At 40.6% G+C, this 27468-nt stretch overlaps 1 protein-coding gene across 1 annotated transcript; it reads right to left on the reverse strand.

Annotated features, from left to right (window-relative positions):
• Nucleotides 1-17010: 17010 nt before the first annotated feature.
• Nucleotides 17011-27124, reverse strand: LOC138824177 (thioredoxin domain-containing protein 9). The gene is made up of 4 exons (XM_070017845.1): nt 26907-27124; nt 24371-24489; nt 22839-23093; nt 17011-19477 (listed from the first exon to the last, which is right to left on the reverse strand). Exons 1-4 carry the CDS (start codon nt 27093-27095, stop codon nt 19360-19362), a joined length of 681 nt encoding a protein of 226 aa, XP_069873946.1. The 5' UTR covers nt 27096-27124; the 3' UTR covers nt 17011-19359.
• Nucleotides 27125-27468: the final 344 nt, after the last annotated feature.

Genomic DNA, 27468 nt, shown 5'->3' on the forward strand with positions numbered 1-27468 from the left:
CCACATTCCCAGCCCCTGGCTCTTTTTCTTTTTGGCAGTACTGGGGTTTGAATTTGGCCTTGTGCTTGTCAGGAAGGCAAGTGACTCTACCACTGAAGCTATACCTCTAAACCTGATTTTTCTTCCTCGAGTGACATCTAATGTACCATATATTGCACAAGGTATCTGTATTTCCCCTGATCACTTTATAGAAGGAGGTCTGACTCCTGCTTGGGATGTATATATATATATATATTTGGGATATATACATATATATTCATATACATGTATATATATCCAACCATCCCTTGAAATCAGCTCAGTCATAATTTATGCTGCAATTGCGACATGATTCAATCTGAGATCATAGGGATGTTCAGACCAATACAATACAGGGTCATTTATGGATGCATTCAACCCAATACTCTTTCCCAATTATCTGAACTTTCAATTTAGTTTGGCTGAACTTAAAATATTATCTCTGGGAACAAATAGATTCAGCACAGTATGACTTAGTTCACAATATTCTGTGGAGACATCCTATACTCTGTAGGTAGTAGTTCATACCCATTGAGGAAGCCAAGAACAAAACCAGATTTTCAAGAAGTATAGTCATAGCCTAGACCATCCTGTCTATACAAAGCCAATTATTATGCAGTCACTCTACAGAAGCAGTGGAACTTGTCCTCAATAAATAGGTAGATTAGAGGCTGATAACATCAATGCCAGAGAGTTTAAGAGAATATTCATTATTCACATAAGAGATTCCTGGAAAAACAGAGTGGGCACAAGCAGGCTCAGCCTGGCTAGAATTAAACCTTAGGCCTTTGTAATGATGAGGTAGTGTGAAGGGAGAAAGTGCCCACATTCCAGGTGGGAGTTTGTGAGGTTTGGATTTCCAAAAAATACCAAAGATAGGATAAGAAGTCTATTGCATTAACTAATTCTATCATATTTATAGAAATTATATTTTTGCTCACCTTGCTATTCCTGATAGGCTTGTTGTTTAGTTGGTTTTTCTCTTTGTGGTGCTGGAGATCAAACCCAGGGTCTCATGCATGTTGGGCAAGCACTACTGAGCTATATCCTTTAGCCCTGATAATGCTCATTTGTTTATGACAGCAGTATCACTTCCTAAAAGGTATTGTTTAGCTTATTTCCTCCCTTATGTTCTATCAAGGACCCATCCACACTGTACCTAGTTATACTAAAGACCTGGAAGATATTCAGTAACAAGCCTTTGGTCACTGCCCTGAATTCTAGTCTGCCAGCCATCTTACTCAGCCAAGCCTGGGTGCCCTCCATAGATGGCCCAGGACCACATAGCTCCGACTCATCAACAGGGTCATTCACATCCCTTCCACTCTCAAAGAGGAGGTGGTGAACCAAGGGTTGAATGAAGAAATCAGGAAGCCAGGACTGTGGGCATGAGGGTTTTAGCAGTGTTGAGGCTCTGATTTCTTAGAAAAAGTTGGGGTTTCCCCAAACTTTTCCAGCAAGACCTAGAGAGAACTTTCTAGATTCCTTCCATGAAAACTGCCAAAAGCTCATAGGATGGTACTTCAGTGGTAAATTAAGTGATAATATAATTGGTCTTATGACATGGATCCCTAATAGAGATGTGCCTTTATTTTCCTTTTTTTTTTTTTTTTTAATGGCAGTACTAGGGCTTGAACTCAAGGCTTCATGATCTCACTTAAGTTTTTGTTTTTGCTCAAGGCTGGTACGCTACAATTTGAGTCACAGATCCACTTCTGGCTTTTTGCTGATTAATCGAAGATAAGAGTCTCAGGATTTCTGTTCAGTGCATGGACCAGAGAAGTTCTATTTTTAAAGGCTTTTAGAAATTTATTTTGAGTAATTCTTTTTTTTAAGTGAATCATGAATGAATTTATTGACACCGTCAATTTATGAACAAGTTATTTCTTGGGGCTGGAAAGGTGGCTCAGTGGTAGAGTGCTTGCCTTGCATGCATGAGGCCCTGGGTTTGATTCCTCAGCACCACATAAGCAGAAAAAGCCGGAAGTGGCGCTGTGGCTCAAGTGGTAGAGTGCTAGCCTTGAGCTGAAGAGCTGAGGGACAGCACCCAGGCCCAGAATTCAGGCCCCACCACCGACACACACACACACACACACACACACACACACACACACACACACACACACACACACACACACACACACACACAGAGTCATTTCTCCCCCATGAAGTGAGGTAATTTCAATCTACCATAACATGTGCTCCTAAGTCTTCACCTTGAAAAGTAGTGTTTCATGCTTTAACCAGGGTTCATTATTTCTTCTTCACTTTCACAATTTTTATGCTGCTGCCAGCTGTCTTCTCGGCCCTTTGCTTTGAACTCTGTCTTTAGTGCATTCCTCACAGCTTTTGCACAGATCTGGGAGTACCAGATGTAGCTGTTCTGAGGGCGAGGTGTATCGGGTCGAATCACAGAATGGCCGTGCCAGGAAGTTAGGGCCTCTTATTTTGAATAATTCGGGCCTCTTATTTTGAGTAATTCTTTCTTTCTTTCTTTCTTTTTCTTTCTGTCTTTCTTTCTTTTTCTTTCTTTCTTTCTTTCTTTCTTTCTCTCTCTCTCTTTCTCTCTTTCTCTCTCTCTCTCTCTCTCTTTCTCTCTCTCTCTTTCTCTCTTTTCTCTCTCTCTTTCTTTCTTTCTCTCTTTCTTTCTCTCTTTCTTTCTTTCTCTCTTTCTTTCTTTCTCTCTCTCTCTTTCTTCTCTTCTTCTTTCTCTCTTTCTTTCTTTCTTTCTTTCTTTCTTTCTCTTCTCTCTCTTTCTTCTTTCTCTCTTTCTTTCTCTTCTTCTCTTTCTCTCTTTCTCTCTTTCTTTCTTCTCTTTCTTTCTCTTCTTTCTTTCTTCTTTCTCTCTTTCTCTTCTTTCTCTTCTTTCTCTCTTTCTCTTCTTTCTCTCTTTCTTCTTCTTCTCTTCTTTCTCTCTTTCTCTTTCTTTCTTTCTTTCTTTCTCTCTTTCCTCTCTTTCTCTCTTTCTCTCTTCTTCTCTTCTCTCTCTCTTTCTCTCTTTCTCTCTTTCTCTCTTTCTCTCTCTTTCTCTCTTTCTCTCTCTTTCTTTCTTTCTTTCTTTCTTTCTTTCTTTCTTTCTTTCTTTCTTTCTTTCTTTCTTTCTTTCTTTCTTGTAATGGGGCTTGAACTCTGGGCCTGAGCGCTGTCCCTCAGCTCTTCAGCTCAAGGTGAGTGCTCTACCATTTGAGCTACAGTGCCACTTCTGGTTTTCTGGTGGTTTATTGGAGATAACCGTGCCACTTTCCTGCCTGGGCTGGTTTTGAACTGTGATCCTCAGATCTCAGTCTCCTGAGTAGCTGTGATTGCAGGTGTGAACCACTGATGCCCAGATTGAATAATTCTTAATGTGCAAAAATTAGACCACCTCTCTATTGGCTTGTAAGTCATGAAATGTAACCTGTCCCATCAGTACTAAAGGCATTTCCTAGTATGTGGCCATGAACTCATGAACTTCTTCTTTAAACATAGGCTTCTTTAAACATAGGCTTTAAATATGAAGACTCCTCAGGAATTTAAATTCCCTTAGAATTAAAATAGCTAGTTCATACCTTTTTGCTACCCAGTCTAAACCCCAAATACTCCTTGGAATACCACTTAGAGGTAGAGTTACATAGAAGTTATTATTCAGATAGATTAGGATATAATTTTTGCTCTAGGGCCAATTTGCAATACATTTCTTCCCTGAAAAATAGATAATAAGAACAGAACCTATTTCATTGAGAAGTATTTGTGATAAAATATTTTTTACAGTATCACCTCAATTATATATACTTTTTCAGTGCTGGGGATCAAACCTAGGGCCTTAGGCATACTAGAGAAGTGCTCTACTACTGAATTGAATCTCTAGTCCTTGAACAATTATCACAATCACTGGCATGTAAATATTAGTTGCTAATGATAAAAGAAGGTCGTGAAAGGTGCTGGTGGCTCACACCTATAATCTGAGCTACACAGGAGGCTGAAATCTGAGAATCGCAGTTCAAAGCTAGCCCAGGTAAGAAAATCTGTGAGACTCTTATCTCCAACTAACCACCAGAAAAACAAAGTGATGGTGGCTCAAAGTGGTAGAATGCTAGCCTTGAGCCAAAAAGCTTAGGAGCAGTGCCCAGACCCTGGGTTCAAGCCCTATGACCAGCCCCTCTTTAACATCCCCCCCCCCCAAAAAAAAAGACTAGTTAGGTGCCTAGAATTGTAGCTATTCAAGACGCTGAGTATTGAAAACTGAGGTTCAAAGCCAGTCCAGGCAGGAAAGTGTGAGACTCTTAATTTCAGTTAATCTTTCAAGAGCTGGAAGTGCAGCTGTAGCTTACCTACTGGTGTCCACATGTGCGTGTGTGTGCGCACGCGCGCGCGCGCACACACACACACACACACACACACACACACACACACACACAAACACAGACAAATGGCTAATGAATAACAAAAGCACGTGTACATACTTCTTTAGAGAGGCTGGGAAGGTGGCTCAGTGGTAAAGCGCTTGCCTTGCATGCTTGGGGGCCTGGGTTCGATTCCTCAGCACCCATAAGCAAAAAAAAAAAAGCCGGAAGTGGTGCTGTGGCTCAAGTGGTAGAGCGCTAGCCTTGAGCTGAAGAGCTGAGGGGCAGCGCCCAGGCTCAGAGTTCAGGCCCACTACTGGAGCCAAAATAATAATAATAATAATAATAATAATAATAATAATAATAATAATAATAATAAAAAACATACTTCTTTGGAGCAGAGATTTTCAACAGCAAATCATTAGGACTATCTGGGAAGTCTTAACAGCTTGTTGACACCCAGGCCATTTCAAGGCCTAGTACATCAGAATCTCAGGGGTGGGTCCAGGTGTCAGTAATTCCTGACTCTCCCAAGGTGAAGTAGACAGTATGATGCCCTCAAAAAAAAAAAAAAAAAGAGCCTCCTGACCCATAAATATGTCATTTTATCTTATAGAGGGAAATCAAGGTAGCAGGCAGGATTAAGATTGCTACTCATCTGACTTTAATATAGAATAAAGAGATGTAAAGGGAATAGTATCACTAAGGAGCAAAGGAACAGCTTTATCAAAATCCAGTTTTGGGTAAATAAATCTGCTTTGCTGAAAACTCCCTGAGTATATATACTACATTTTTGTTAATTCATTCACCCATTGAGGGGCATCTGGGTTGATCCCATATCTTGGCTATGGTAAACAATACTGCAATGAACATGGTTGTGCTAGTAGCAATGGTCTGGTAGCAATAGAACTATTGGATCAATGTCTATTTATTGTATTCTATTGCGTAAATGTTCAGGAGTGAAATTGTTGGGTCATAGAGAAGTTCCATGTTTGGCCTTTTTTTTTTTATTTTGGTTGGTCATGGGACTTGAACTCTGGGCCTGGGCACTGTCCCTCAGCTCTTCAACTCAAGGCTAGTGTTCTACCACTTGAGCCACAGCACCACTTCTGGTTTTCTGGTGGTTTATTGGAGATAAGAGTCTCACAGACTTTCCTTCCTGGGCTGGTTTTGAACCATGATCCTCAGCTCTCAGCCTCCATAGTAGCTAGGATTACAGGCGTGAACCACCAGTGCTTGGCTCCATGTTTGGTCTTTTGAGGAACTTCCATACTGCTTTCCAGAGTGGCGGAACAAGTTTATATTCCCACCAAGTGCCCTTTTGGCCACATCCCTGCAAGAGTCTGTTATTGTTAGTTTTTAAATACTGCTTCTATCAGAAAGAACGATATTGCACCATTCATAAGGAAATGGAAAGACTTTAAAAATTATATTAAATGAAGTAAGCAAGACCCCTCCAAAAAATAGGTTGCATGGCTTCCCTCATTTGTTGTAACTAGAATGTGCCTATAAATCTACATCTGGATGGTAAAAGACAAAAAATAAGCTTGGACATGATCAATTATACAGGACTCTAGACATTCACACAGTGAGGCTAAAGGAAGATATTCTTAGGAGAGGATCACAAAGGCTCAATAGATATGTGCATCATACAAAATTATATTTATTGACATGAACTCCAAGAAATGGAAACAGGGTTTTTTCTTTTTCCTTTGTTGCTGTTTTTGTTTTCTGTGCCTATTATTTTGTTTTTAAATGTATCTGTTTGAGGTATGGTAAGGGGGAAAGCACAGAAATGGTGGAACAAAGGGTAATCAAATGTAGTGGTGATACTCACTAGACACTATGTTGAAAATGAACTATGCTACTTGTGGGTGGCAGGGGATGGGAGGGAGAAAACTGGGAGAAAGCGAGGGAAAGAGTGAGGCTATTCAAAAAGAAATGATCTCATTACCTGACTTATGTAACTGTAACCTTCTGTACATCACTTATACAATAACAACAGCAACAGAAAATTCCCTGAGTATCTACTCCCTGGATTCTTAGTAAGGGCGAAAACCTGCCATTTGTCTCTCCTGATGATATTAAAAGAGATAGAGGATCCTGGATATCCAGGTGAGCCTGCTAAAACCACAAGGGTCTTAAATGTGGGAGAGAGAGGCAGAAAATTTAGTGTGTCACTGATGGACTATGAGACCTGAGCAACTGTCTCTCTCCTTGAAGATGGAGGAAGGGACCAAATAGTGAGGCAATTTCTAAGCTGGAAAAGGAAGAGAATGGGTTTTTCCGTATAGTTTCTAGAAGAAGGTAGCCCTGTAATACTTCACTTATTTCCTGGAGCATCATTTTAGACATTTGACCTCCATAGCTGTAAGGTAACAAATATATACTTCCAGAAGTTGTACAGTATTTAGCAAAGCAGAAAAGCAGGAAGCAAAGCACAGTCCAATAGGCTGGAGATGTGGTCACAGAAGAAGTGTCATGTTTTGTGTAGGGCATGTTATATGTAAGGCTCAAGTTAGTTGGGGTGCTAAAGTTCCTTATCTCTGCATGAATTTTTCTTTTGACAATTTGGCATGTTAACTTTTTGCTGAAACAATTTTTCTTAAATTGTATCTTTTATGTTCTCAGAACTGGTAAATTTGGGATTCTCGCAGACCAACTCTCTGGTCTTGGGGCATACCCTCTATTCCATACACTTCCTTCCAACCAAGCTCCAGAGCATTCTCTTAAAGTCAAGTCACTTTCCCTCAGGAGCAGGATGACAGATTTTGAACCTCAATGTCACATTCCTTTTTTCCTTAAGATGTCTTCATTTGCCTTCAAGCCCTGCTTTCATTATTTGTACATTGGCAGGTATAGTGACTGAGTGCTTCCAGAAACATGTTAGAACCAGGTCAAAGGCTAGGTTTGTCTCTGAGGATGTTTCCAGAGGAGAGAGATTAGCATTTGCATCAGTGGACTTTGTAAAATACTTTGCCCTTGGCAGGTTGGGGGTGGGGGTGGGGATGGGCAGAGGAATTCCCATGGGGGACTGCTCTAAATCCTGCTGACTGGGGCCTTGGGGATCCATTTAAAAAGTGTTCTGAGCAAGCTATGTCAGAAACAGACCTACATACTAGAGTCTTTCCGTAATGTCAGAATTTATTAAATAACAAGAAACTCACAAGCTACATCAATTTCACTGGCATTAATTCAACCAAGTGCTCCTGAGGACACTTGATAACCTAGGCTGTTGACAACAAAGATTTTCTCTTCTCTCTCTCTCTTCCCCGCACCCCCCCTCGCTTTTCTTTTTCTCTTTTTTGCAGGTAACTCCAGACCTGGATGCTATCTCTTAGCTATTTCACTCAAGATTGGTACTCTACCACTTATGCTGTAGCTCCACTTCCAGCTTTTTAGTGGTAATTGGAGTTAAGTGTTCCTTTTCCTGTCTCTGCTTCCTGACCACACAATATAGTAGGGTACTTCATGGCACAAGACCACAGAGGTAACTCAGTGGTTTCAGGAGTGGCACTAATATTGCTTCTTCCTGGAAAGTTCAATGAAGCAAGAGGGCAAATACTCAACTCCCACGAGATGCTAGAGAAAGCGATTTGTCCATCATAACAATGCAGAGATGGAGCCTTCAGCACTTGAGCTATGAGTAAGGATAACAGAGCAGAGATCTCCAGAAGTTATTTGTAACCATGACAGAAAAAGTTACTAACATATAAAATTGGCATTGAGAGTGGACTTTTTGCTGTTACTATTCCCAATGATATGATTCGGAAGCTTCTGCAAATACATGGTGGGAAGAATTTGGAAATGGTATGGATGCTGTTTAGAAAAGACTTCACACAAATGCTAGACAAATAAAGAGTTAGCCCAGAGTCTCAGAAGAAATTGTGGAAATGAACATTTGAGCAATATTGGAACTGTGAGACTGTAGGGTTATGAACTGAATATATTCTGCATGAGATAAACATGAGCTTTTGGGGGGCTAGGTGTCAAATGTCTCCTAAGGTTACACGAGATGTGTTTGGGTGCAGAGTTGACATGGAGTAGATTGTGATGCAGGCGAAGCTGATTGGATTGAGAAATGGCTAGATTAGGAAAGCTTCTGGTTATGTCTATGAGGTCATTTCCAATGAGGAGTTACTAAATGGGGAAAACTTTTCCCCAATGTGGGTGACACCTTCCCATAGCCTGGACCCCAGATAAAATAGAAGGAGGAAAAGAAAGCATGCTCCCCTCCTCCATCTCTCCTTTCCCATCTTCTCCCTTTCCCTCCTGCCCTCCTTTTTCCCTTTTATTCTCTCCCTCTCTTATTTCTTCCCGCCTCTTGTTCTCTCTGCTGTCCTCACCTCCCTGCCATACTTGTCTGAAATAGTGAGCTAGATCAAACTTTACCTCACTTAGGCTTTTTTTCTCAGAGGTTTATCACAGCAGTAGGAAACTGATCAGCAGTTTTTATTACTTTATCCTGTCATGTAAACTCTTCATGAATCGTCTTCCTTGCTTTTCCCGGGCTTGTTACAGCCCTACTCCCATCAAATTTCCTATGAAGTCTGATTCCTCAATATTCCATGGTAGTCTTTGGTTTGTTAAACTTGGTCTATTCCCTCCAGACTCTTATACTTGGTCTTCCACTAGGCTGCCTCTCCTTATACCCACATTCCATCCCTTTTACATGATTCCTTACATAAGGCATTCACTCACTCTCCAGCAAAGTTTTCTTTTTAAAATTGTAATTCCAAGTAGGATTTTAATTATTTTATTAATATACTTTTAACAACAGCACACATTTCCAAAGTACATAAATACTAGTATTAAAAATTTCATTGCTGCTGGGAAGGTGGCTTAGTGGTAGAGTGCTTGCCTTGCATGCCTGAGGCCCTGGGTTTGATTCCTCAGCACATAAGCAAAAAGAAAAAAGCCGGAAGTGGCGCTGTGGCTCAAGTGGTAGAGTGCTAGCCTTGAGCTGAAGAGCTGAGGGACAGTGCCCAGGCCCCAGAGTTCAGGCCTTCCAGTTTTCTGGTTGTTTTATTGGAGATAGGAGTCTCACGGTCTCTCCTGCCCGGGCTGGCTTTGAACTGCGATCCTCAGATCTCAGCCTCCTGAGTAGCTAGGATTACAGGCGTGAGCCACCAGCGCCCGGCCTTTATCCAATTTTCTATGAAGTCATTTCACATGCAAATAAAGGAAGATTTTTGGAAAGTTAATTTGGAAGTTTTTCAGTTTACAATTTCTCAAAATTGTAATATATATGCATCTGTCTATCTATCTATCTATCTATCTATCTATCTATCTATCTATCTATCTATCTATCTATAAACTTTAATGCTGGACCTAAAGTTGTTTCCAGCCTAATTTTAGATGAATGTGTTATATATATAAATAAAATGGAAATTTATATTTGAAGATTTTATCACTTAGAATTTCTGGAGCACATAAAATTGATTTTTCTTTCCTCTGAAGGAACACTGCTGAAACATTGCATTGTATTCCCAGGCTAAGGTTCACAGTCCCACAAATGACTAGTCAATCCTCAGTCTGTCATGAATGCCAATGTACAACTGCACTGAGAAATTTTTCAATATGGCTAATTACTTATGACTGAATGTTCCAGAAACGATGTGTCATGGCTCTTAACAAAGTTTCTTTATGTAGCTGCTTCCTGTTTTATTGCAGCTGTACTTGACAGATATGAATTATTCTTGAATGGATATCTTCCTTGGAGCCTCCACTGGCTTCCTTATTAAGTTATCTTCTGTTTTCAGCTCTTTTTTGTTGTTGTTTTTGGTGGTGGTGGTCATGGGGCTTGAACACAGGGCCTGAGCACTGTCCCTGACCTTATTCTCTCAGTACTAGAGCTCTACTACCTTGAGCCACAATGCCACTTCCAGTTTTCTGGTGATTAATTGGAGATGAGTCTTTCAGACTTTCCTGCCCAGGCTGGTTTTGTACCATGGTCCTCAGATTGCAGCCTCCTGAGTAGCAGGGATTACAGGTATGAGCCACCAGTGCCCTGTGCAAACTTCTTTTATAGTTAGCAATATATGACTTCTGGGGCACTGAGGAAGTATGTTCTAAGAATCCATGTGTTTTTTCACCCAAGATGACAGGTAAGGCATGTAGACTGGTCTGAGGTATTGGGTATTTACCCAACTGTGTCCAGGTTTAGTAAGTTCTTGCAGTTTTTCCACTTGGGGATGAGTAGGACTGAAGTTGGTACCTGTAAGTCTAAGATCAAACATGGTCTTATTCCTGCTGGAAGCAGCCCATAATTTAAATTATGCTGGATTAACCCTGGCAGGCAGAAGTGTAACTCATTTGAAGTGCAGCATTTGGTGCACCAGTTTTGAAGATGGAGTCATCCTTAAATATTTTAGCTTCTTTGATTTTCAAATTACTCCTGGCAGCCAAAAGTCCAGCGGCCTGGCTTGGGGATTAATGATGAGATGTGCATTTTTAGTGACTATTGGGGGCCTGGAAAACTTAACCTCTTGGGAGGAATTAGCTCTAGCAGGTAAGAGTCCAGTGGTTAGGCCAAGTACTTTTGGGAGGCCTACAGTTTGATCTGTGGTCTTGATGTTCTGAGTGGCCTCATCTAGTTCAGTGGTCTCAGCTGTTGAATTAAATCCAGCAGCCTGAATTTGTGGCCCCAGCTAATTGAAGGCTCTTAGCATGCTCTTTCTGAGCAAGATGGCCCCATCTTGGTTTAAATCCTCTACTACTGAAGTAGCTTTGACAGCCTGGGATCTAGTGGTTTCTCCTTTTGTTCTTTGGAGATTTGAGGTTTTGTGTACAATTAGTGGGAGAGGCAGCCTTGCACTAGTTAAACTCCTTGAGTATATCCCTAGCAGCCACGTGTTTAGTGGCTGGGTCCTCTGCTCCTTTGGGGCTCAGGCAAAAATTTACCCTCAGTGATCTTTGAGGAGGCTCTGCCTAACTTAACATCATCTGTTAATGAACTAGCCTTTGTGGTGATGTTTCCAACAACTTTGCCTTCAGCTCTTTGAGAATGTACAGATTTTTTGGTCAATAGGGTATTTAAAGGTTTAAAATCTTATTTCTCTAATATTTGTGTATTTGAGGTGATAGGCAGTAAGGATGTGTTGTACTGTTTCACTTTGCCTATAAAGTTAAATCTAGCTTTGAATTCAGCATAGTTGTCTATGGATGGACAGCTCTTTGCTTTATGTCCCCTCTTGGTTTTGGAGGTGGCCTTAGGCAGTTTAGTGTCCTCTGCTGTTGACTTACACCTGGCAGCCAGAGGTTCAATAGTTTTTGGGGGTACTCAAATCAAATTATACAGTCTTGCCTAACCTTAGATGACATTTTGCCCTTGCCTGGTTTAGTCTCTTTGGCTGCTGAATGTTTCTTGGCAGCTGAGTTACTAATGGCTCTGCCCTCAATTAATTGACCACTGAAGGTGTCTGGGACTAGTCTTGATAGACACAGCAATCATGTGTAATTTAACTTCATCAATAGCAGATTTGGCCCTGACAAACTGGAGTCCAACAGTTGGGTCCTCAACTGAGGTATAACTGCTGAAGCTGGGAGCCCAGGGGTTCGTGTATCTCCTTCAGGGCTCTCAGTTACATTCTCTTTCTTGTTGGTTTGAGGAGGTTCTGCAGGGTTTAAATTCCCCTGTTGATGATATACACTCTAATCCTGGACTACAACAGCTTGACCCTGCAGGATTTTGTGTTTCAAGTTCATAACGGGGAGGTTGATCATTGCTCAGGCTCTGTACATCTCTCTCCCTACAAGGAAGAGATGATTCCCAGAAGTTGTCGGTTTGGGGGCTACATCGTCAAAGATTTGAGGGCATGCAGTGGTTGAAAAATTGTTGTTAGTTATCATACAGGAGGGTCTGCACAGATTATCCTTCAGGGCAGAGATATGAGCCCCAGGTGATGACTGGGAGTCCACAATGGTTGGACAGTCACCATTGTTGGTCAGTCAGGAGAGTCTGTGCAGATTATGTTCCTCCTCTTAAGGAGAATACTGGTGTGGCCTCCACTACTTTGAGATACAGTAAGTTCTGACATATGTAATCAAAAATCAAGGAGGACCTGTGTGGATTACCATCCTCTGTGGCCAAAACAAGAGGCCCAATAGATGTTTTCCTGGGAGATCCGTCCTCCACTATGGGGACTTGAGTGGATGGATATTTGTCAGTGTTGGTAAGCCAGGAGGATCTGTGCAGATTATAGGAGCCAGACATAGGAGCAACAGTAGAGATTTTATTGGGGGCTCCACCCTCCTCTCTATGAGGACACAAAGTTGCTGATTATTTGCCAAAGTTTGCAAGCCAGGAAGGTCTGCACTGATAATCCTCCTTCATGATAGAGATGGAAGCCCCAGTAGATGATGATGGTGAAATTCTTCCCTCTACTTGGGGGCCCACAGTACTCAAATACTTCCCATAATTGGGTCACTTATTGAATGGGGGCCCAGGGACTTGATCTTCTTAAGTCCTACTCTTTAAGTTGACCTCCAATTAGCACCTTACTAGAAATATCCTCAACTACAAAAACAGTTCAAAATCAGCAGCTTCCAAATCCTAGAATTGAGTTGTGGTGTATACCCTGTCTCTTGCTCTTGGATCTGAAACAAAATGAATTTTGTGAACAACTGGAGTTTAGAATGTGAACACTAGGATGTGATTCTGTAGCTATGCAGTACCTCTATGATGCTATGGGTGGGGCTGGAGGGAAGTTGGTGTCCCAGTGACAGGATAAGCCATGTGCTTCTTGGTAGTTTTCTGTTGGTACCCTTTGTGTCAGAATAGTGACATCAGAGGAAATGAATGGCTTGCAGACTTATAGGTTATGAGGTTGTCTATAGCTAGCCGAAGAGCCCAGAGAAACTGAAGGGTTATATGTTTTGGAGCAGTTAGAAGATCCAGACTTTGGGAGTCTTGTCATCAACTCCACTTCCATCCTCCAAAATGCTTCAGATCCCAGCCTGGTTAGTTATGGCTGTCTTCGTGCCTCAATGAGCATCTTGGGACTAAAAAGGATGAGGCATATGAGGAACTTTAGAGAAGATTGCAGTGCACACACACAGGTTTTCAAGGCAGAATTGCCAAAGAAGTATTTCTTATGTGCTTATCATATTCTAAATACTAGAAACTGAACTGTTTCTACTTTCTTCAAGTTAATGTTTTAGTACATATACATCCAAAGTAAGTAAAGTGGCCGTGAGGAGCAGTAAAAAATTTTTAGATGTGTGTTTGTGTTAGCTCCGTCATGACTCTGCTAACCTGGCATAAGGAAAATCTCACGTAGGCTCATAGTTTCTGGTGTTTCAGTCCATGACTGTAGAGAGTATGTTACAAGACAGCAGATTAACACATGGCAGCCAGGAAGCAGAGAAAGAAAATCTTTGCTCATGGCAAACATTTCTTGGGCTTAGCCCTTACATACTTAAGGAAACACCAACACTAACTCTTGAGCTACTACTACCCTCATTAATACTGCATCTATTAAGACAGTGTTGACAACTCATTCCTTCAATTTCCTTCTCTTTAAAATTGAGATGTCAGTGCCAGTGCCACTGAAGGGCAGAGGCAGCCAAGAAAAGCCACTTCCTTATACACCACTTGTCCCAATTGTTCTTTGGGGGCACTAGCCTGAAACTGCTCAAACTTGCAAAACAAATTATGTGCTAAAAGTTCCTGCTGATCCTGGCCATATAAACCCTTCTACCACCAGACTCTGTGCAACCTCTCTGATCCCTACCAGGGAGTTCGCCCGGGAGTGTACCCCAATAAACTTTTCCTTTCTTGACCTTTACCTCTTCCTGCATGTTCTTTCCTCACCTAAAACCTTACAGTCAGCACTGTGTATTCTTGTGAATGTAAAATAATCTTGTTCCTTTCAATAAATGATCTCCAGACCATGCAGAGTGCCATCAATTGGCGGTTCATGGAGTCTTAGAATGGTGAACTTATTCCCATCTTTACTGCATGAAAATCTACAAACAACTTCTCAAGTGATCCATATGCATTTTAAAGTTATAGTAATAAGTTAGTAAAAAATGAACATCATCTTTATTGGCTTTGTTCCCAAACTATAACCTATTCAATATCCTATTTTATACTTTTGTCAGACTTGTACCTCTAGTTTTATTATACTACAGATGACATTTTCTTTAGTAAAGTTTTTTTTTTTTTTTGCTGTTCATGAGGCCTGAACTCTGGGCCTGGGTGCTGTCCCTCAGCTCTTCAGCTTAAGGCTAGCGCTCTACCACTGGAGCCACAGCGCCACTTCCAGCTTTTTCTGCTTACGTGGTGCTGAGGAATCGAACCCAAGGCCTCATGAATGTGAGGCAAGCACTCTACCACTGAGCCACCTTCCCAGCCCTAGTAAAGGTTTAAAAAAAAAATCTCAGGGACGTTCCTGCCCAGACTGGCTTCAAACTGTCATCCTCTGATCTCAGTCTCCTGGGTATCTAGTATAGTATTACAGGCATTAGCCACCAGTGCCAGGGAACACAGGTTCTTCCTTACTACTATTAACTCTCTGATCACCTAGCCCACCTAAAATGTAGAGGTTACCAATTGGCTAGGAAAGGGATGAGGCAGCTACAGGGTTCAAAGAGGCTTTTTGTTTAATGCAAGATTAGAGAGCTGATATAGATGAAAAGGTCACTGCAGATGGTCAGAGATGATTGTAGGGAACCTAATCCCATAACTGTCTCTGAGCTGTTGAGGCCAAACACTCTTAAATTGAAGTGCCTAGCTTATTTGAGACAGAGCAGGGTCAGGCTCTTAGTTACATCTCTAGCTTACTGGATCCAGACTAACAGCTGTAGGTGTTATCAGACAGGTGAAACTGAGCTGAAGCCCTAATGACAGTGCTTGGCCTGTGGATCCTTGATGCATATACTAGATCTGCATATATTAGATAGTTTATCTGTGTCCCAGTGCTAAATGTTTCTTTTACATGAGGGTGTTGCCTGGATCCAGTGTTTCTGACTGCTTTCATATATTTGCCAATTGTTTACTGGTTCAAGTAAATGATCAGTTTGTGCCTCATGGTGTGTGAACACCTGATAATTGTTTACTCTTTTCCTTTTTGATTTTCTATTTATTCCTGTAGTTATTTAGTTATTCCTGAAAGTGCTGTATATCAAAGCAACATTTATTGCTAAAAATGTTTATTTCCCCCTGTATTCTCTAACTTATGGCATGTGTATGAAAACTGGGGATTGAACCCAAATCTCAAATGCCTTAACATACCATCTACACTAAGACACCCTTAGCATATCAATTCTTACTTCAAAATTTTTACAGCAAAATACAGAATTAGCTGGGCGCTAGTGGCTCACACCTGTAATCCTAACTACTCAGGAGTCTGAGATCCTTCGTAGTTCAAAACCAGCCCAGACAGGAAAGTCCGTGAGACTCTCATCTCCAATTAACCACCAGAAAACTGGAAGTAGTGTTGTGGCTCAAGTGATAAGAGTGCTAGCCATGGGGCTGGGAAGGTGGCTCAGTGGTAGAGCGTTTGCCTTGCATGCTCAAGGCCCTGGGTTCGATTCCTCAGCACCACATAAGCAAAAAGAAAAAGACGGAAGTGGCGCTGTGGCTCAAGTGGTAGAGCACTAGCCTTGAGCTGAAGAGCTGAGCACAGCGCCCAGGCCCAGAGTTCAGGCCCTACAACCAGACACTCCCCCTCCCCCCCCCCCCCCCCAAAAAAGAGTGCTAGCCTTGAGCTGAAGGCGCCCAGGCCCAGAGTTCAAGACCTATGACCACCACCACCAACAACAAAAAAACCCCAGAATTGTGAAGAATTTATGGACTGTTAGGTATGCAAATGTTTGTTACATCTTCTTGTCTCTTTTCATCATTATGAAAAGATTTTAAGATTTTTTTTTTTTTGGCTGAATGTGAGGCCTGAACTCTGGGCCTGCGCGCTGTCCCTGAGCTCTTCAGCTCAAGGCAAGTGCCTTGAGTCACATTGCCACTTTTCAGCTTTTTCTGCTTTATTTGGTGCTGAGGAATAGAATCCAGGGCCTCATGCATGCAAGGCAAGCACTGTACCACTGAGCCACCTTTTCAGTCTATTTTGTCTGATAAATTTGGTCACTGCAGTTAACTCTGCATTGTTTTATTTTCAAACCTACAGTTTGTCCCCTGTGGCCAGCAAAAATTTATTTATTTATTTAGTAGCACAAGAGTTTGACTCAAGGCTTTGGGCTTGCTCAGCAATCTATCCTCCAGCCCTTTTGAATCTACTTATTTTTGTGCCAGTATTGGGGCATAAGCTCAAGAGCTTCCTAGTGTCCCTTGGCTTCTTCTGCTGAATGCTTGTACTCTACCACTTGAGCCACACTTCTACTTCCTGCTTTGCTTATTTTTGAGAGGGTTTCTCCTTTTGTCTGAGGCTGATTGGATTAATGTCATTTTGCCTGTGGGTTTCATGTATCTCCTGTCTTGGTTTTTTCAATTTTGAACTCAGGATGTCATGCTTCTCAGGCAGGACTCTTACTACTTCAGCTATATCGCCAGCTGAAAGCAAACTCTACTGTAGTATTTCAATTTCTTTAATATATGTATATATATATGCTTTATAGTAATTATAGTGAAATTTAGAAATGTTATTTCTATACAACTTATGTAATTATACAACTTTATTATTACATGTGTAATATGTATTACATACATACACTTGAGAATGTCCTATTTGCCTTGATTTCTTATTTTGTATGTTTTGGTTTGAATTATCTAGTTTTGCTAGATGTTTGGTTGACAGGTAGCTTGATTCCATCTTTGTTGTCCTCTGCCTTGAGGCTTCTGTTTTTAGAGAAGTTAAAATGTAGTCCCAATGAGATCACTTGTGGATCCTTAAGTGGGTTTTCCTTTTCTCTCAGTTTTCTATCATTTTCACTATGATAGATTGGGGAATAACACATCTATTACCTTCTTACAATTTGGTAGTCTTCTTGCATTTATTTTAAATCTTGGTGGAGAGGAATGAAACCTAGGTTAGGTAAGTACACCTCCAGTCCTAATTTTTTTTCTTTCTTCTTTACAGCTAACATTCCCATTACATAGTTACATCCTTATTTTTCTGGGCATTTAAAAATTATCCTATTCTTTGGATAATCTTACACTTGTGGATTTTTCCTGCCTCTAATTCCTATTGTAAATTGCCTCTAATAAAATTTCCATTTGGCTCTAAAAAATAATTTCCATCATTATGGTATTTGACTAAATACTTTCATTACTTAAAGTTAGACTCCTGCAGTTTCCTTTAGATATTTTGAACAAATTTGTGGCGTGCGCCTTCTCGACCAGCGAGGAAGAACGAACACCACACCAGGAGTCTTCTCAGATCACGCTTTATTGGAGAGCCTTTTAGTTGATGGGAGAGCTTGAGCGCGAGAGAACGTGCACCCAAAACATGGCCGCTTATATAGGGAATAGGAACACGGGTCTTTCTATCATTGGTCGTCTGCCTTTCACCGTCACCAGGTGCCACGGGATTGGCTGGGGACTCTACGTGGCTCGCGCATGCGCAAAGCCCAGGACCCACCGTCCCGCCAACCACCGCCTGAAATGGAGTGGTTACCTCAAAGCTGCAAGGGAGTGGGCGCCATCTTGTAATGGCGTTTACCCTGGCTCCCTACACAAATTTATAACAGCACTTTGCTCCTGAGCTCTCTCAAGGCCTTCTCCCTTAAGTTGTCAGCTGGATTGTTTAAACAAAAAGCATTGTGCCTCTAATGTTCCTACAGCATGGGCATGTGTAGTCTCTCTAGTCTTCCTTCCATGCCACAGTAATTACTTCCTCTGATCTTTTGTTCTAGCTGGGAACTGGGGTGGGGTAAGGGGTGGCTCAAGTAGCAGAACACCTGTCTAAAAGTTCAAGGCTATGAGTTCAACTTCCAATATCATCAATTGAAAATTAAAGGGTTCTAGTTGGTCTGCTTTTATTGGTATTATGTATTTTTTTTTTAATGTGATAGAGATTGAACCCAAGGTTTGAGCGCTAAGCACAAATTCTACCACTGAAGTACAACATTCCCAGCCCCAACTTGTTTGATCCACTTAAATTCAGATCCATATATGGTATCTTTAACCCTAGGACTCCTGTTAGCTGCCTCTTTCTCATTCTCTGCTCAGCGTTCTATGAGTCTTTTGATCTGTTGCTGTCATGGACCTACAAGTCTTTTGTTTTTAGGGTGGTACTGGGGATTGAATTTAGGATCTTTTGCTTGTTGGCAAATACCCTATCACATCAGCTATGTCCCCACTCCTTCCTTCCTTCCTTCCTTGGTCTCAAATTTAGGGCCTGGGCACTGTCCCTGAGCTTCTTTTGCTCAAAGCTAGCACTCTTCCACTTGAGCCACAGCGCCACTTCCAGCTTTTTCTGTTTATGTGGTATTGAGGAATTGAACCCAGGGCTTCATGCATGCTAGGCAAGCATTCTACCACTAAGCCACATTCCCAGCCCTTCCTTGATTACTTTTTAATGCATATCTTAAAATACACCCTTTAAATAAAGCAGCATGTTCACAACCTGAAAGATCTTCCTGCTGCCAGCAGGTAATTCACCATCAACATGCAGCATTCACATTAAGTGAGCAGTTCTTTAATAGTTATTTAAATATTTTCCACCACCGAAGTGTTTATGATTAATTTACAAGTGCAAGGTATTATACAATTAAATGTAAGCTGACTTACTGTGTAAATAATGCTGCTCAAGAATTAGTCCTGGAGTAGTTGGAATTTCTATTTCTAACTCAGTAGATTAAAACACAATTGTGAATGGTATAAAGATGTAAGAATCATATTATGGTAGAAACTGTGAAAAATAGAGAAACCAGACCCTTCCCAAGCAATTTAAAACTCCAGTTTCCTTCACTTAAACATGGTTTCCCAGACAATAAAGATGACTTTCAATGTATAAAATTCCCAGAATATTAGTATTTGATGATCAGTGTATTGAAATTAATGGAATTTACAAAAACACATTTACATGTAAGCAGATATAAACAGACAATGTGCAATTGAGCTCTAGTCATCATCAGAGTCTGAATCATATTTCTTTCCTTGGATAGTTTTCTTTTCCAGCTTTGTGAAGTTTGCCCCGAATTTCTTTTGGCTCTGAAATGGTGGCTCCATTAAATTTCCACTAAAAACAGAACAAAATTGAAAACCATTTTAGATTAAATACACCTGGTATATTAGAATGCAAACAAAAATCTTTTTCATTATAATGTACAGAATATAAACAATTTAAGAAAATTTCTCTAATCATACTAAGAGCTGATAGTCTACATCTTGTTCTTGTATCCTAAATGTTTTAGGTTAATGTTTTATTTTCTCTTTAATCATTAATTGTTGATTCACGTTTTATAGGCTGTGCTAACACAACTTCTGATTGTAAAAAGAAGAGTGCTTTGATTTTGTTGGTTATGCCTGTGATGAACCCATTAACCCTGGCTCCCCCCACCTTTTTTTTTTTTTTTGCAGTATTGGAGTTCCAACTGTCCTTGGTGTTCTGTTTTTGTTTTTTGCCTGTCCTTGAGCTTAAACTCAGGGTCTGGACACTATCTTTGAGCATCTTTATGCTCAAGGCTACCACTCTACCACTAGAGCAACAGCGCCACTTCTGGCTTTCTCTGAATAGTTTCATGGACTTTGCTGCCCAGGCTGGCTTTGAATGGTGATCCTCAGATCTCAGTCTCCTGAGTAGTTAGGATTACAGGCATGAGCCACCAGTATCTGGCTATGTTCTGGTTATGTTTGAGATAGGGTCTGACTTTGGCCTGGGCCAGCCTGAACTATGCAGTCTTTATGCTTGTTTCCATAGGTAGACAAGAGTGTACCACCACATCCAGCCTTTTCTTTTTTTTTTTTTTTTGGGTCCGGTCGTGGGGCCTGAACTCTGGGCCTGGGCGCTGTCCCTCAGCTCTTCAGCTCAAGGCTAGCGCTCCACCACTTGAGCCACAGCACCACTTTTGGCTTTTTTTTCTTTTTGCTTATGTGGTGCTGAGGAATCGAACCCAGGGCCTCAGGCATGCAAGGCAAGCGCTCTACCACTGAGCCAACTTCCCAGCCCCAGCCTTTTCTATTTGAGATGACATCTCACATTTTTTGTGTAGACTGGCCTGGAACTCAACCTTTGTGATCTCAGTTTTCCTTGTGAATGAGATGAAAGGCTACCATGCCTAGCTATTACTGGTTGATATGGGGTCTCATGAACTTTAGCCCAAGTTGACCTTGAACCACAACCCTCCCAACCCAGGCCTCCCAAATAGCTAGGATAGTAGGTGTTAGCCTGTGTAAGCTTTACCTAAAAGAATAATAGCCAATCCTGCTCTACTTTTGGTAGCTTATTATGATTGATTTGGTGTATTTCCTAATATTTAGATTTCTACAGACTTGAGCAAAACTTATATAATAATTGTTATAATCTGGGATTGGAATAAGCATTTTATACCAATATTAATTAAAAATAATTTTTCTTTCAAAAGTGTCTTAGGATTTGGGATCTGGTGGCTGACACCTGTAATCCTAGCAACTCAAGAGGCTGAGATCTGAGGATCATGGTTTACAGCCAGGTTGAGTAGGGAAGTTCATGAGACTTTTATCCCTATTTAACTACCAAAATGACAGAAGTGAAGCTATGGCTCAAGTGATAGAGTGCTAGCCTTGAGAAAACAAACAAAAAACAAAAAAGCTTAGATGGTTAGGGATGTGGCTTAGTGGTAGAGTGCTTGCCTAACCTTCAAGAAGCCCTGGGTTCAATTCCTCAGTACCATATAAACAGAAAAAGCTGGAAGTGATGCTGTGGCTGAAGTTGGTAGAGTGCGAGTCTTGAGCAAAGGAAGCTCAAGGACAGTGCCCAGGTCCTTAGGTTAGGCCCCAGGACTGGCAAAAACAAAAACCTTAGGGGCCCCAGGACTGGCACACAAAACAGGAAATACCATTTGCTATTAATGGAAACATGGGTCCTTGGAACCAATTACAGGGAGAATACAATGTAATCCTAAAACATCTTCTTAGGACAAGAAAAAAAATGGCTTAGATAATTATGGTGACATGTTATAAGGACTCATAAGCTAATATGAAAGAGAAGTTTTCACTGACCAACTCTGAGCTGGAAAGTAAATCACAATAGTAATAAAACAATTCACAGGCTAAATGTATTAATAACACTAAATGAAAAAGTAAATAAATGTAGGAGATGAGAAAATTTCTACTATGGCAAATGGTAATCTCGTGCTTGTTTGTCTAGCTTATTTCTGCTAACACCAGAAATAACTACCACACACTTGGTATGATGGAAGAGCCCAACACCACTCCTCTAATGTAATTAACATTGATGTGTGATCTGAAGCTAATTTTGAGGATGCAATGCAAAACTTGAACTGTGGATAGTGATTCTACAGAAGAACTACCTTATAAGCTAACTTGCTTATCATCCTCAAAACCCACAAAACATTGGATTGAGTACTGGTAACAAATTGTTGCAGAATAGAAATTTTTTTTTTGGTTCGGTAGTGGGGCCTGAACTCTGGGCCTGGGCGCTATCCCTCAGCTCTTCAGCTCAAGGCTAGCGCTCTCTACCACTTGAGCCACAGTGCCACTTCCGGTATTTTTCTTTTTGCTTATGTGGTGCTGAGGAATCGAACCCAGGGCCTCAGGCATGCAAGGCAAGCGCTCTACCACTAAGCCACCTTCCCAGCCCCAGAATAGAAAATTTTTTAACTGACACGTTTGGGTATTGAGTGATGATCACATATTTGAGTAAGGTTTGTAAATTGAGTAATTCTTGCTTTGATAATTGCACTCTGGCTATGTAAGAGAATGTCTATATTCTTAGGAAATATACAAGGAATCCTTTTATTCAGGAATAAAAGGATATAGTATTTCTAACATCTACTCAAATGCTTCTGAGGAAAAAAATACATAAAGGATAAGTGAGAATCTCTTGTGCTAGTATGCAACATTTGGATCCTATTTTCCATAATGTATACTAAGTACAGAAATCTCTACATGTGAGATAGGGCTATATATATTAAAAATTTAATGTTTTAAAGTAAGCTTCAGGGCTGGGATGCATTTCAGTCATATAGCAGTTGCCTAGCATGTGTGTACAAAGCCACTGAGGTTCAATCTCCAGCACAATACCACAAAATAAAACACAAAAACTCTAAGACTCAGAGTTGTCTATAAATCTGAATTTGCTGCAATATCATGCTGATATATAATTTAAGAAATACAATTTTCTTAAAGTGTGGTGGCACATGTCTAATCCCAGCCCTTAGGAGGGCAGAGACAAGAGGATTTTGAGTTCATGAACAGCCTGGACTACACAGTAAGGCCTCATCAAAACACAATAAACACAAAACAAGATTAAAAAAAACAAAAATTGCTTTCTGATAAAACTACAAGTTTTAATATCATAAATGTTAATAATATATGAAAATCCTCTATGAAATGATCAACTAGATAGGATTTAAAATTAACCTGATGCTAAAAGTTACCTGTAATTAAGAATATCGGAACAGCCAAGTCTCCATTCTAAAGTTTCTGTGGTGAAGTCATCTGTATTTCCTAGGTCAGTAAATCCAACAACATAATCTTGTGTCTTCCCGTCTTTTATCAGTGCTAGTGTGGGAAGGACTTTGATACGCAGTCTCTCACAAAGGAAAGGTGCTTTTTCCACATTCAGCTTCAAAAATTTGGTCTCAAGATGTTTCCTGGAAAGTATCACCAAATGTCTGTCTAGTATTTTGCACCTGTAACAACATCAAAAAGTTAAAATGTAAGGCAACAGATTTCTCTTTAAAAAATCAGCATCATTATCCTGGTGCTGGAGGCTCATGCCTGTAATCCTAGCTACTCAGGAGGCCGACATCTGACAACTGCAATTGGAAGCCAGGTGGAAAAGAAAAGTTCTTAAGATTCTATTTCCAATTCTATTTCCAATAAGATGCAAGTAGAGCTGTGGCTCAAGTGGTAGAGCAGTAGCCTTAAGCAAAAAAGAGCTTAGGGACAGCACCCCTGAGTTCAAGCCCCAGGACTAGCACCTCAAACAAAAATATCACTAAACACCTGATTTCAGTTTTTCTGTATACGTCTAACTAGGTGGCAGCCAATCTATGCTATGTCAGATGACCTAATTTCCAGGTTAACTGCAAGATGAGCTGCCCAAAGACAAATGAGCATTCTAAAAAGTCAGATTTTCCCTAGTGAGATTTAAAAAAATACTTTTAAGTAATAAAGATGTTGTCAAACTTTTAATATTTATGGAAAGAGCAAAACATCAAGATACTGTTTTCCTTATGTTTCCTGGCATCTCATTTAGGAAAACTTAAAAAGAACTTTGTGTGTGTGTTTTTGTTAATCCTGGAGTTTAAACTCAGGGCCTGGGCACTGTCCTTGAGCTGAACTTCTCTGCTCAGGGTTAGTGCTCTTCCACTTGAACTATAGCTCTACTTTTTGGTGGTTAATTGGAGATAGAAGTTTCATGGACTTTTCTGTCCTGGCTGGTTTCAGGTATGAGCCACTAATGCCTGCAGGGCAATTAAACAAAACAAAACAAAACACTTGTTAGTGGGCTTGCTCTTTCTTGGAATGTTGAACCTATCAGGCAGGAAACCTGGCCTTCTAGACTCCTTAGGAAAGACAGAGGAGAGGAAGAGGAATGGGAAGGGTGGAAGGTGGGAAGAGGAATAGAGTCTTGCCACTATCTCCTAGACAGAGATCTAAGGATTGAGGTTCAAAGACAGCTTAGGCAGGAAATTCTGTGAAAAATCATCTCCAGTTAACGACCAAAAGCTATAAACATTGCTGTGGCTCAAGTGGCAGAGAACTAGCCTTGAGTGAAAAAGATTAATTACTGACAGACACACATATACACACAAATAACAACAAAAAACCCCCACTTATTTAACATGTGGTTTAGAACTTAAAATATGTATGAGATTACCAGGAGACAAATTGAGAAGTTGTTCCTTTTAGTTTCCAGTAGTATATCTTTATCCAAATTTTGTTTTTAAGAGAACAAAGTTACCTGAATGTAGAGTCTCTGTAGAAATGGCAAACTACTTTTTTACTCTCTTTGACTTCTTGAAAAAAGTCTCTCTCACTAGGGATTTCTCTGTATTCACCATGTCCTTTAGAAAGCCATTCCTAATTTGGAGAGAAGTAAAATATTGTATATGAAAAATCTTTCAGCACCACTTTATATTTTAAATGTCCCAATCACCATATTATTTTATAACAAAGTTGATATCCTATAGAGAAATGAGTTCATTTTAGTAGCTTTCCCGTTTCTGGTGTCCAAGAGTTAACTAATCCATGGGCAGTGAGCATATCCCCACAGCCTGAACTGAGACAATTGTCTGTTTCAGTAATTTAAAACACTTGTTTTCTCAGAATATCAAAGTAGTTAGACTTGTGAGACTCAGCATCTAACTGCACTTTTGTGTGTGTGTTCTTAACTACTAAAGTTAGAAACATTTGGTGTAAGTTAGTATTTCTTTTTGAAAAGTTTTTCTTTTTAATTTTGTTTTTTTGCATTGTTGGAGACAGGACACAGAGCTTTTCGCATCCCAGATAAGTGCTCTACCACTCAGCCACACCCCTAGATCTACCCTTAAAAAAAAAAAAAGTTTGGGGGTTGGTGGCATAGCTTTGTTGGCAGAACATTAGACAATGAGGAAAAGCATCAGGTACTGAGTTCAAGTCCCAGTCTTGGACCTAAAAAAAGGAAAGAAAAAAATGTACTTGAGGTGTGGTTCAGCTGTTGAGCACCTATCTACTACGTACAGAGCCATGAGTTCAAACCCTAGCATGCTAAAAAAGAGAAAGTTCCAACCATAGAAAAATCCAACGACTCAACCAACTAACTAAAAACCTCACCGGCTAAGTCAGTCTTGGGTACAGGGGAGTTACTGTAGCTGAGAAGCTAGGGAGTTCTGTTTGTTTCTGATGAGCACCTCAGAGAAGCAGGTATACATACCTTCCATACTAACAAAGGGAAGTGTCCTAAGAGAAAAAGTAGTTCACTCACATGGTATCCAGAATCAATGCAGATCTCCCATTGAGTCCATCTGCCCTTAACAACCAAGCCCGAGAGACCTCCCAGCTTCTTGAACCCTGCTTGTGGCAGAAGCTTATCTCCTCAACTGGAAATGCTAACCTTTCAGGCAGGTGGTTTTAATAAAAAGGAGCACTAGGCTTATAGGTCAGAGATACAAGTTTCAATTAAACTTCTAAGTACTTATTGAATTGTAATGACCTTTCTGAGCCTCAATATCCTCATTTGTAAAGTAGATCTAATAAGAAAACTACCTCATTGAGTGGTTGTGAAAATTAAAACGGGACAAAGAAATGCCTAAAATAGCACCTGACGCATGTGCTTAAAAAGTATCTGTACGAGCAGTATGTAACTTTTAGAAATGTCTTTTGACAGTTGGGTACTGGTGGCCTACACATCTTGGGATGTGGAGAGTAGGACTGTAGTTCAAGGCCAGTCAGGACAAAAATTCATGAGACCCTCCTATCAATAAAAAAGAAAAAAAGGCAGTGTGTAATGACATGACTTGTCATCCCAGCTATATAAGAATCAGCTAGGTGCTGGTTGCTCACCCCCGGAATACTAGCTATATAGGAGGCTGAGATCTGAGGATCACTGTTCAAAGCCAGCCTGAGCAGGAAAGTCCATTAGACTCTTATCTCTAAGTAACCACAAAACGCTGGAAGTGGAGCTGTGGCTCAAGTAGTAGAAAACTAGCCTTGAAAGAAAACGCTTAGGGAGAGAACCCAGGCCCTGAGTTCAAGGACCAGGATCAGGACCAGAGCTGGGGAAGAGAGGGGTAGGACGGGGGGAGGGGGGGGAGAGACAGTGGGAGAAAGGAATGAAAAAGGATTAAGGTCCAAGTCAGTGTAGGCAAAAAGTGAGCTCCTATCTCAAAAATAACAACAGCAAAAAGGTCTAAAAGGGTGGCTCAAGTGTTAAAGTGCCTGCCTGGCAAGCTCAAAGCCTTGAGTTGTTTTTTTTTGTTTTTTTTTTTTTTTAAAAAGGGAGGGCTGGGAAGGTGGCTCAGTGGTAGAGTGCTTGCCTTGCATGCATGAGCCCCTGGGTTCGATTCCTCAGCACCACATAAGCAAAAAAAAGAAAAAAGCTGGAAGTGGTGCTGTGGCTCAAGTGGTAGAGCGCTAGCCTTGAGCTGAAGAGCTGAGGGACAGCGCCCAGGCCCAGAGTTCAGGCCCCACGACCAGACCCCCCCTCCCCCCAAAAAAAGGGGAAAAAAAGGCTCTAACACTGAACTGCAACATAGATCCACAACTTTTATCTATGGATTCAGCTTGGATAAAGTTTAGAGAGAAAAATATTTTTTAGTCTTTTTCACATCAGCCACTCAAGTCTCACAACTTGTCTGTTTCTCCTAATGAATTTTCTTGAACAAATTTCTAACAGGAATACTTAAAATCACAAAATTCTAAAAGTGAGGAGTGAAATGTAATCATTACAGCACACACAGATATAAGTTGTTAGGAGCATACTGTTATAGCAATTTCAGAAAGCAGGGCAGAGAGGTTACTTGTTTCTGCTGTTGAGCTTTCCTTAGTGCCGCCAGTCTCTTTTCTTTGAGGTGCTCCAATTCATCTTCATCCATCTGATCCAGTTTCTTAATTTCAGAATCCAAATGATCTTCTACCAGTTTGGTAGTTTGAAGCAACTGGTTTTCCAGGACTTTTGAAAACATGTCGACAGATGCATCACCTTCCATTCTTCTAAATGGTACTGGTCAGCCTTGGTACTAAGTTAAAAAAAAAAAGGCAAATAACACGAAAAATAATCTCTTTCACTTAAAAATTTTCTTTTTCACTGAAAGATTCCAGTAACTGGGCATTTACTAACTCCCAAACACTTACTGCTAGGCTTCAAAATTTATATATATATATATATATATATATATATATAGAGAGAGAGAGAGAGAGAGAGAGAGAGAGAGAGAGAGAGAGAGAGAGAGAGGCAGACATAGTGCTTATGCATGAAGATGGCATTAAAAAACCCTCAGTGTTAAACAATAACGGGGTGAATAGATGAGGAAAGAGCAATAGAGGGGAATTATTCTGATCAAAATAAAATACACGTATGGG

This window comes from Dipodomys merriami, unplaced genomic scaffold, assembly GCF_024711535.1.
Source record: "Dipodomys merriami isolate MVZ:Mamm:240054 unplaced genomic scaffold, mDipMer1.0.p SCAF_1277, whole genome shotgun sequence".
NCBI lineage: Eukaryota > Metazoa > Chordata > Mammalia > Rodentia > Heteromyidae > Dipodomys > Dipodomys merriami.

Coding starts and splice junctions, on each gene's coding strand:
- LOC138824177 (XM_070017845.1), bottom strand. CDS start 27,095: ATGGAAGGTGATGCATCTGTCGACATGTTTTCAAAAGTCCTGGAAAAC. Junction 24,490..26,906: donor AAGCTCAACAGCAGAAACAA/GTAACCTCTCTG, acceptor TCTCCAAATTAG/GAATGGCTTTCTAAAGGACA. Junction 19,478..22,838: donor TCCGATATTCTTAATTACAG/GTAACTTTTAGC, acceptor TTCTGTTTTTAG/TGGAAATTTAATGGAGCCAC.